Raw genomic sequence first — 11,258 nt, 5'->3', positions numbered from 1 at the left:
TCAAACCCTCCCCCCCAAAAACCCAAATCCCCCGAAAAAAACCCAAAATTCCCCCCAAAAAACCAAAACCTCCCCAAAAAACCCAAATTCCCTCTAAAAACCCCAAAATTCGCCCTAAAAACACCAAAAAATCCCCAAATCCCCCAAAAACCCCGAATCCCCCATAAAAAAACCCCAAAATTCGCCCTAAAACCCCAAAATCTTTCCCCAAAAATACCCAAACGCCACAAAAATTAAAGAAAAACAAAAAAACCACCAGAATACACCAAAAAAACCCAAATCCACCCTAAAACCCCCAAAATTCGCCCTAAAAACCAAAAGTCTCCCCCCCAAAAAACCCAAACGCCACAAAATTAAAAAAAAAAAACAAAAACAAAAAAAACCCTAAAACCTCCCAAAAGAAACCCAAACCTCCGAAAAAACCCAAAAATTCCCCCTAAAAACCCAAAACCTCCCCAAAAAAAAACCCCAAATCCCCCCTAAAAAACCCCAAACGCCACAAAAATTGTAAAAAATCCGGAAAACACCGAAATGCGCCCCAAAAAAAATCCAAACTCCCCCCCAAAATCCTCCCAAAATCCACTAAAATCCCCCCAAAAACCGCCAAAATCCCAAACCCGCTGGAACTGGCCCCAAACCCCTCCCCCCGCCCCTCCCCCACCCCTTTTGTGCCGCTCCGAACCGGAAGCGCTTTGGCCCCGCCCCCTTTTCCCCTCCCCCTTCCAGCCAATCAGCGCCGGGCCCGGTCGCGGCTCGGCCAATCAGCGCGCGGCCCTCCCCGGAAGCCCCGCCCCCCGCCGCCCCTCCCCCACCCCGCTCCCGGCGCCGCCGCCGCTCCAGGTAAGGATTGGGGACCCCTCCCCCCCCCAAAAAAAAACAAATCGGGGGAGCCCCCGCCCCTCCCCCACCCGCGGCCCCTCCCCCGCCCCAAATTTGGGGGAAAAAGGGGAAAAAAAATTTTAAAAATGGGAAAAATGGGAAAAAACGGGGAATTCCCGCCCCTCCCCCACCCCGGGAATTGACAGAACTCGCCCCAAAAAAAAAAAAATTTGGGATCCCCCCTCCCCCACCCCCCCCCAAAGGAAAAAAAAGAAACAAAAAATAATTTGAAATAAAAGATGAAAAAATAAAAACAGAAAAAGGAGAAAAAAAGGAAAAGGGGATTTTTTTTCCCGCCCCTCCCCCACCCCCCCAAAAAATCCTGAAAAATTAAAAAAAAAAAAAAAAAAAAAAACACAAAAAATGGGGATTTCCCGCCCCTCCCCCACCCCAAAAAATTCCCCCAAAATTTGGGCTCCCCCTGCCCCTCCCCCACCCCAAAAATCCCTGAAAAATCCCCCAAAACTTTTTTTTTTTAACCCCAAAAAAATTAAAACTAAAAAAAAAAAAAAATAAAAACGAAATCGGGATTTTTCCCGCCCCTCCCCATCCCCAAAATTTCTCAAAATTCCCCCCAAATTTGGGCTCCTCCCCCACCCAAAAAATCCCTGAAAAATCCCCCAAAACAGGAAAAAAAAAATTAAAACAAAACAAAACAAAATTGGGGAATTTCCCGCCCCTCCCCCACCCCTAAAATCCCTGAAAAATCCCCAAAAAACCCCAAAAGATTAAAACCAAAAATCCCAAAATTTGGGCTATTCCCCGCCCCTCCCCCACCCCCAAAAATCCCCCAAAAAACCCCCCAAAAAAATTAAATTAAAAACCAAAAAATTTCCGGGATTTCCCGCCCCTCCCCCACCCCCCAAAAATCCCTGAAAAATTAAAAAAAACCCAAAAAATTTTAAAAGGAAAAAAAAAAAAACCAACAAAATTGGGAATTTCCCGCCCCTCCCCCACCCCCCAAAATTCCTCAAAAATCCCCAAAAAATTAAAACCAAAAAAACCCCAAAATTCGGGATTTTCCCGCCCCTCCCCCACCCCCAAAATCCCCCAATTTCCCCCAAAATTCGCGCCCCTCCCCCCCCGCTGTGGCCCCTCCCCCTCACCTGCCGCTCTCCCCCGCAGCTCCCGCCATGCACCCGGAGGCTCCGCCCACCCCGTGACGTCACCCGCAGGCTCCGCCCCCCCAACTCACCTGGGGGCGCCGCCATGTCCGGCCCGGCCACGCCCCCTGACGTCACCGCCCCCTCAAGCCCCGCCCACCGCTCACCTGGTGACGTCACCGCCCCCGTGACCACACCTGGCCACACCCAGCACTTACCTGGTGACGTCACCGCCCCCTCAAGCCCCGCCCCCAGCTCACCTGGTGACGTCACCGCCCGTTTAACCGCACTTGGCCCCGCCCAGCACTCACCTGGTGACGTCATGGGTCCCTCAAGCCCCGCCCCTGACACACCTGGTGATGTCACCCGCCCCTTCAAACACACCTGGCCCCGCCCAGCACTCACCTGGTGATGTCATTGTCCCCTCCAGCACACCTGGAGACACCCAGGGCTCACCTGGTGACGTCATGGGTCCCCCAAACCCCGCCCACAGCTCACCTGGTGACGTCATGGGTCCCCCAAACCCCGCCCACAGCTCACCTGGTGACGTCACCGCCCCTTCAAACACACCTGGCCCCGCCCAGGACTCACCTGGTGACGTCATTGTCCCCTCTAGCACACCTGGAGACACCCAGGGCTCACCTGGTGACGTCACCGCCCCCTCAAACACACCTGGCCCCGCCCAGGACTCGGCTGGCCCCGCCCCCAGCCCCGCCCCCGGGCCCGTGCCGCCCCCAGGTGCGCCCCCCCGGGCAGCGGGCGCGCCCCCCCCTCACCTGCCCGCAGTGCCCGCGCGCCTTCGCGGAGCCGGCGGCGTTCCGGCGCCACCTGCGGGGCCACGCGGGGCTGCGGCCGCACACCTGCGGCACCTGCGCCAAGGCCTACGCCGAGCGCAAGGACCTGGCCAACCACCTGAGGGCCCACACAGGTGAGTGGCACACCTGGGCAGGTGAGTGACACACCTGGGCACACCTGGACAGGTGAGTGACACACCTGGGATACACCTGGGCACACCTGGGACACACCTGGGCACACCTGGGCACACCTGGGACACACCTGAGATACACCTGGGGGGGATGGGAACACACCTGGGCACACCTGGGGGGGGGAACACACCTGGGCACACCTGGGATACACCTGAGGGCCCACACAGGTGAGGGACACACCTGGGACACACCTGGGGGGATGGGAACACACCTGGGCACACCTGGGGAGGAGAAAACACACCTGGGGACACCTGAGACACACCTGGGGGGCACGGGACACACCTGGGGAGGAAGAGACTCACCTGAGACACACCTGGGCACACCTGGGACACACCTGGGGTGATGGAAAGACACCTGAGACTCACCTGGGCACAGCTGAGACACACCTGGGGTGATGGAAAGACACCTGAGACACACCTGGGCACAGCTGAGACACACCTGGGGTGATGGAAAGACACCTGAGACTCACCTGGGACACACCTGGGGAGGAGAAAACACACCTGGGGACATCTGAGACACACCTGGGGGGCACGGGACACACCTGGGGAGGAAGAAACTCACCTGAGACACACCTGGGCACACCTGAGACACACCTGGGGAGGAGAAAACACACCTGAGCAGGAAGAGACACACCTGGGGAGGAAGAGACTCACCTGAGACTCACCTGAGACTCACCTGGGCACACCTGAGACACACCTGGGGAGGAGAAAACACACCTGGGGAGGAAGAGACTCACCTGAGACTCACCTGAGACTCACCTGGGGAGGAGAAAACACACCTGGGCACACACCTGAGCAGCAAGGGACACACCTGGGGGGCACGGGACACACCTGAGCAGGATGGTGACTCACCTGTCCCCACCTGTCCCAGGTGAGCGGCCGTACCTGTGCGCGGAGTGCGGGAAGAGCTTCGGGCGCTCCTCGTCGCTCGCCTGCCACCAGCGCATCCACGCCGCCGCCAAACCCTTCCCGTGCCGCACCTGCGGCAAGGCCTTCACGCAGCTCTCGTCCTACCAGAGCCACCAGCGCGTGCACACAGGTGAGTCCCGACAGGTGAGGGCGCCCAGGTGAGCTCACGGATTTTTTGGGAATTTTTTTTGAATTTTTTTGAATTTTTTTGGAATTTTTTTGAATTTTTGGGGGTTTTTTGGAGGATTTTTGAGGTGTTTTTAGGATATTTTATGGACAGTGTTCACACAGGTGAGGTCACACAGGTGAGTCGCGCAGGTGAGGGCGCAGGTGAGTTCCGGGATTTTTTGGGAATTTTTTTTGAATTTTTGGGGGATTTTTTAAAAATTTTTTTGAATTTTCGGGGGATTTTTTGGGTGATTTTTGAGGTATTTTTTGGGGGATGTTCACACAGGTGAGGTCACACAGGTGAGTCCTGACAGGTGAGGGCGCAGGTGAGCTCCGGGATTTTTTGGGGGATTTTTTGGGGATTTTTTTGGGATATTTTGGAATTTTTTTGAATTTTCGGGGGATTTTTTGGCAATTTTGAAGGTATTTGTGGGATATTTTTTGGGGAATGTTCACACAGGTGAGTCCTGACAGGTGAGTCCCCACAGGTGAATTCTTGGGAATTTTTTTAGAATTTTTAAAGAATTCTTTTCGATTTTGGGGGATTTTTTAGGGATTTTTTAAAGGAATTTTTGGGTTATTCTTGGGAGTTTTGGGGCCTTCACGCAGCTCTCGTCCTACCAGAGCCACCAGCGCGTGCACACAGGTGAGTCCCGACAGGTGAGGGCACCCAGGTGAGCTCCGGGAATTTTGGGGATTTTTTCAGATTTTTTTGGGATTTTTTTGGAGCTTTTTGGGATTTTTTTTTAATTTTTGAGGGATTTTGTGGGTGATTTTTGAGGTATTTTTTGGGGGATGTTCACACAGGGGAGGTCACACAGGTGAGTCCTGACAGGTGAGCGCACAGGTGAGTTTTGGTATTTTTTTCGGATTTTTTTTGGATTTTTGGGGGATTTTTTTAAAATATTTTTTTTAATTTCCGGGGGATTTTTTGGAGTATTTTTGAGGTGTTTTTGAGATATTTTTTCGGGCAATGTTCACACAGGTGAGGTCACACAGGTGAGTCACGCAGGTGAGGGCACAGGTGAGCTCCGGGAAATTTTGGGGATTTTTTTGGGATTCTTCCGGGATTTTTTCGGGAATCTTTTGGAATTTTTTTTACTTTTTTGGAATTTTTGGGGATTTTTTTGTGATTTTTGAGGTATTTTTGGGATATTTTTTTGGCAATGTTCACACAGGTGAGGTCACACAGGTGAGTCCCGACAGGTGAGCGCGCAGGTGAGTTTTTGGGGATTTTTGGGATTTTTTGGGATTTTTTTTTTAATTTTTGGGAGATTTTTTTGCAATTTTTTTGAATTTTTGGGGATTTTTTGGGTGATTTTTGAGGTATTTTTAGGATATTTTTTGGGCAATGTTCACACAGGTGAGTCACACAGGTGAGCGCACAGGTGAGTTTTTGGGGCTTTTTTGAATATTTTTTTTAAATATTTTGGGGATTTTTTAAATTTTTTTTTTAATTTTGGGGGATTTTTGGGAGTATTTTTGAGATATTTTTTGGGCAATGTTCACACAGGTGAGGTCACACAGGTGAGTCCCGACAGGTGAGTGCCCAGGTGAGCTCTGGGGATTTTTGGGGGATTTTTTTTATTATTTTTTTGGATTTTTTTTTATTTTTGGGGGGGATTTTTTTTTTATTTTTAGGGATTTTTTTTTTTATTTTTGGGATTTTATTTTATTTTTGGGGGATTTTTTTTTTAATTTTTAGGGATTTCTTTTTTTTTTTATTTTTTTTATATTTTGGGGGATTTTTTTAAAATTTTTTGGGATTTTTTTTTATTTTTGGGGGGGATTTTTTTTTAATTTTTAGGGATTTTTTTTATTTTTTGGGATTTTTTTTTACTTTTTGGCGGATTTTTTTTTAATCTTTAGGGATTTTTTTTTATTTTTTGGGATTTCTTTTTTTATTTTGGGGGGGATTTTTTTTAATTTTTAGGGATTTTTTTTTTATTTTTGGGATTTTTTTTAACTTTTTGGCGGATTTTTTTTTTAATTTTTAGGGATTTTTTTTTTTATTTTTTGGGATTTTTTTTTATTTTTTGGGGGATTTTTTTTTAATTTTTAGGGATTTTTTCGTGGCTATTTCGCATCCATTTCTCACTGAGCCCCCTCCCGTCCCGGCAGGCGAGCGGCCGTTCCTGTGCCCGCAGTGCGGCCGCACCTTCGGCGACCCCTCGAGCTTCCGGCGGCACCAGCGCGCGCACCAGGGCGTGAAGCCCTACGGCTGCGGCGACTGCGGCAAGGCCTTCCGGCAGCCGGCCGACCTGGCCGTGCACCGGCGCACGCACACCGGCGAGCGGCCCTGGCGCTGCGGCGACTGCGGCAAGGCCTTCGTGGCCTCCTGGGACCTGAAGCGGCACCGCCTGACGCACTCCGGGGAGCGGCCCTGGCGCTGCGGCGACTGCGGGAAAGGCTTCGGGGAGCGGGCGGCGCTGGGCAAGCACCGCCGCACGCACTCCGGGGAGCGGCCCCTTCGCCTGCGCCACCTGCGGGAAGGGCTTCGGGGGCCTCTCGGGGCTCAGGAAGCACGAGAGGACGCACGGCAGGGAGGAGGGGGCAGGGGGCGGGGGGGGCAATATGGCCGACGGCAGTATGGCGGCTGGTGGGGGGAGCAATATGGCTGCCAGCACCAAAATGGCCGACGGCAGTATGGCGGCTGCTGGGGGGAGCAATATGGCTGCCAGCACCAAAATGGCCGACAGCAATATGGCAGCTGCTGGGGGGAGCAATATGGCCAGCAACAAAATGGCCGGCGCTAATATGGCGGCTGTTGGGGGAAGCAAAATGGCTGCTAGCAGTAATATGGCCGACGGCAGCATGGCGGCTGTTGGGGGAAACAATATGGCCGGCACTAATATGGCAGGTGTTGGGGGGAACAATATGGCTGCCAGCACCAATATGGCTGACGGCAATATGGCGGTTGTTGTGGGGAGCAAAATGGCTGACAGCACTAATATGGCTGACACCAATATGGCGGCCGTTGGGGGAAGCAATATGGCCGGCAAAAATATGGCCGGCGTTAATACGGTGGCTGTTGGGGGGAGCAAAATGGCTGCCAGCACCAAAATGGCCGACGGCAATATGGCGGCCATTGAGGGAAACAATATGGCTGGCACCAATATGGCTGATGCCAATATGGCTGCCGTTGGGAAAAGCAATATGGCTGCCAGAAGCAATATGGCTTCTGGCACTAATATGGCTGCCAGCACCAATGTGGACGATGCCAATATGGCTGACATTGGGAAAAAGAACATGGCGGGTGGTAATATGGCTGCCGTTGAGGGGAGCAATATGGCCGGCAGTTCTGGAAAACAAAATGGCCGACACAAATATGGCTGCCGTGTTGGAAAACAAAATGGCCGACACCAATATGGCCGCCACCAACGTGGCAGCCATGTTGGAAAACAAAATGGCCGACACCGACATGGCTGCCGAATCCAAGATGGCCGCCGGATCCAAGATGGCGTCGGGGCTCCGCCCCTTTTCCTGCCCCCTCTGTGGGCGGAGCTTCGCCTCGGGGGCGGGGCTGAGGCGGCACCAGCGACGTCACGGCCCCTCCCCCTCCAGCACTTCATAGGCCCCGCCCCCAGCGCGCGTGGGCGGGGCTTGTTTGGGTGGGCGGGGCTTGTTTGGGGCGTGGTCGGGCTGGCCACGCCCCCCGGCGCGGGTCAATAAACGCTGAGTCAGCAACGGCGGCTGCGGCTGAGTGGGGGAGGGGGGCCCGAAATTCCCCAAAAGGGACCCAAAAATCCCCAAAAATCCTAAAAATCCCTGAGATTCCAAAATAGCAAAAAATGGACCCAAAATGGACCCGAAATGCCCCAAAATGGACCCAAAAAATCCCTGAAAATCCAGAATACCCAAAATGGACCCGAAAAATTCCCCAAAATCCTAAAAATCCCTGGAATTCCAAAATAGCCAAAAATGGACCCAGAATTCATCAAAATCCCTCAAAATGGCCCCAAAAAACCCTGAAATGTCAAAATATCCCAACAATGGACCCCAAAATTCCCCAAAATGGCCCCAAAAAAACCCGAAAATCCCTGGAATTCCAAAATAGCCAAAAATGGCCCCAAAACTCATCAAAATCCCCCAAAATGGGCCCAAAGATTCCACAAAATATCCCAAAAATCCCTGGAATTCAAAAATATCCAAAAATTGACCCAAAATTCATCAAAATCCCCCAAAATGGCCCCAAAATTGCCCCAAAAAATCCCTAAAATCCCCGGAATTCCAAAATATCCCAAAATGGACCTGAAATCCCGCAAAATGGCCCCAAAAATTCCCCAAAATATCCCAAAAAATCCCTGAAATTCCAAAATGGCCAAAAATGGACCCAAAATCCCCCAAAATGGCCCCGAAAATTCCACAAAAAAATCCCCAAAAATCCCTGAAATTCCAGAATACCCAAAAATGGACCCAAAATTTATCAAAATCCCCCAAAATGGACCCAAAATATCCAAAAAAATCCTGAAAAATCCCTGAAATTCCAAAATACCAAAAAGTGGACCCAAAATTCATCAAAATCCCCCAAAATCGCCCCCAAAAAATCCCTGAAATTCTAAAATAACCCAAAATGGACCTGAAATCCCCCAAAATGGGCCCAAAAAATCCTGAAAATATCCCAAAAATCCCTGAAATTCCAAAATATCCCCAAAATGGCCCCAAAATTTATCAAAATATCCCAAAATGGCCCCAAGAATTTTTAAAAAATTCCAAAATATCCCAAAAATTGTCCCAAAAAAAATCCCAAAATTCATCAAAATTCTCTACAATGGCCCCAAAAATATTTTAAAAATCCAAAAAATTCCCTGAAATGCCAAAATATCCGAAAAATGACCCCCAAATTATTCCAAAAAATCCCTAAAATTCCAAAATATCCAAAAATGGCCCCCAAAATTCATCAACATTCCCCAAAGGGCCCCAAAATCTCCCCAAAAAAATCCCTGAGATTCCACAATATCCAAAAATGGCCCCAAAAGATATAAAAAAAATTCCAAAATATCCCAAAAATGGCCCCAAAATTTATCAAAATTCTCCAAAATTTGCCCCAGAATTCCCCAAAAAATCACAAGAATTCCAAAGTGTCCCAAAAATTTCCCAAAACTTCATCAAAATTCCCCCAAAATGGCCCCAAAATTCACAAAAAAAATCCCTGAAATGCCAAAATATCCAAAAATGGCCCCAAAATTTATCAAAATTCCCCAAAAATGGCCCTATAAATTCCCCAAAATATCCAAAAATGCCCCCAAAATCCATCAAAAATCCCCAAAATGCCCGAAAAATATCCCAAAAATGGCCCCCAAAATCCCCGAAAATGGCCCCAGAATGCCCAAAAAATCACAAGAATTCCAAAGTATCTCAAAAATTTCCCAAAACGCATCAAAATTCCCCAAAAATGGCCCCAAAATTCCCCCAAAAATATCCCCAAAGTCCCCAAAATTTCCCAAAATAACCCCAAAATCGCCTAAAATATCCCCAAAATTGCCCAAAACAGCCCCAAAATTCCCCCAAATGTCTCAAAAACCTGGAAAAAAATCCCCAAAATTTCCCAAATAGCCCCAAAATCCCCAAAATATTCCCAAAATTCACGGAAATTCCTGAAATAACCCCAAAACATCTTCAAAATAGCCCCAAAATTCCCAAAAAAATCCCCCCAAAGTTCCCAAAATTTCCCCCAAAATCTCCTCAGGAGCATCCGGGGACCCCCCAAAATCGCTGAAATTGCCCCAAAATGCCCCAAAAATCTCCAGGGTGGGACACGAGACCCCTAAAAAATCCCCAAATTCCTGAAAAAATTCCAAAATCTCCCCCCAAAAAATCCCAAAATCTCCCCAAAATCCACCCAAGACGCCCCAAAATCTCCCAAATAACCAAAAAACCCCAAAATCTCCCAAAAAATCCCAAATCTACCCCAAAAAAAATCCCCAAATCTGCCCAAAATTCCCCTCGGGACTCCCCAAAATCCCCCCAAAATTGGGAATTCCTGAGAACCCCAAAATATCCAAAAATCTCCCCAAAAATCCTGGAAATTTTGCCCAAAAAACCCCAAAATTCCCTCAATCCCCCCAAAAAAATCCCCAAAATCTCCCTCAAGACTCCCAAAAATTCCCCAAAAAAAATCCTGAGGGGCCCAAAATCCTCAAAATTCCACCCAAAAAATGCCAAAAATTCCCCTAAAAATCCCAAATTTCCCCTAAAAAAAAAACCTTGGGAGAATCTGAGACCCCAAAATTCCCAAAATTTCCCCCAAAATCCTCTCAAATCCACCCAAAAATCCCCCAAATCCCCCTTGGGATTCCCCAAAAGAAGCAAAATCTCCCCAAAAAAATCCAAAATCGCCCAAAGCCTCCTAAAAAAACCCAAATTTTGAAATTCCCTCCACTCATCCCCCCCAAAAAAACCCAAATTCTCCCCGAGCGCCCCCAAAAAAATCCAAAATTGAAAAAACTCCCCCAAAAAAAACTCCAAGGCCTGCAAAAAAAAAAAGTTAAAACCCCAAAATCCCCTCCCCCACCCCTCAAAATCTCCCAAAATCCTCTCAAGTCTCCCCAAATCTCCCCAAAAAACCAAAAACCTCCCCAAAATCCCCCCAAATCCCCTCCCCCACTCCTCAAATCCCCCCAAAAACGTAAAATCTCCCCAAAGCCCCCCAAAATCTCCCCAAATCCCCCCGAAATCCCCTCCCCCAACCCTAAAATCCCCCAAAACCCCCCCAAAATCTCCTCAAATCCTCCTAAAATCCCCTCCCCCACCCCCAAATCCCCCCAAAACACCAAAAATGTCCCCAAATCCCCCCAAAATCCCCCTAAATCCCCCTAAAATCCCCAAAATCCCCTCAAATCCCCCAAAATCCCCCCAAACCCCCCCACATCCCCCTCAAATCCCCTCCCCCACCCCCAAATCTCCCCCAAAAAACCGAAAATCTCCCCAAAATCCCCCCCAAATCCCCTCCCCCACTCCTGAAATCCCCCAAATCCCCCCCAAAATCCCCCCAAAATCCTCTCAAATCCCCTCCCCCACCCCTAAAACGCCCCAAATCTTCCAAAACCTCCCCCAAAAACCCCAATCCCCAAAACCCCCCCAAAATCTCCCCGAATCCCCCCAAAAAAACGAAAATCTCCCCAAAATCCTCTCAAATCCCCTCCCCCACCCCCTAAATCCCCCAAATCCCCCCAAAATCCCCCAAAATCCCCTCCCCCACCCCCAAAATCCCC

At 49.4% G+C, this 11,258-nt stretch overlaps 1 protein-coding gene and 1 long non-coding RNA gene across 3 annotated transcripts; one reads left to right on the top strand and one right to left on the bottom strand.

Moving 5' to 3' along the window:
* Window positions 1-2,217: 2,217 nt before the first annotated feature.
* On the top strand, window positions 2,218-6,800 carry LOC135288548 (zinc finger protein 668-like). Of its 2 annotated transcripts, XM_064401938.1 has the most exons (3): window positions 2,218-2,910; window positions 3,839-4,006; window positions 6,166-6,800. In XM_064401938.1, exons 1-3 carry the CDS (start codon window positions 2,394-2,396, stop codon window positions 6,798-6,800), a joined length of 1,320 nt encoding a protein of 439 aa, XP_064258008.1. In that variant the 5' UTR covers window positions 2,218-2,393. The 2 variants fall into 2 exon arrangements, with proteins under 2 accessions (XP_064258008.1, XP_064258009.1); XM_064401939.1 differs by lacking the exon at window positions 3,839-4,006.
* On the bottom strand, window positions 3,147-3,859 carry LOC135288549 (uncharacterized). Its single transcript, XR_010351615.1, has 4 exons — window positions 3,747-3,859; window positions 3,602-3,684; window positions 3,334-3,509; window positions 3,147-3,281 (listed from the first exon to the last, which is right to left on the bottom strand). It is a non-coding gene; the product is annotated as an uncharacterized LOC135288549 (long non-coding RNA).
* Window positions 6,801-11,258: the final 4,458 nt, after the last annotated feature.

This window comes from Passer domesticus, chromosome 33 (genome assembly GCF_036417665.1).
Source record: "Passer domesticus isolate bPasDom1 chromosome 33, bPasDom1.hap1, whole genome shotgun sequence".
Lineage (NCBI taxonomy): Eukaryota > Metazoa > Chordata > Aves > Passeriformes > Passeridae > Passer > Passer domesticus.
The sequence above is the reverse complement of the archived record's forward strand: the minus strand, read 5'-3'. Positions and strand labels throughout refer to the sequence as shown.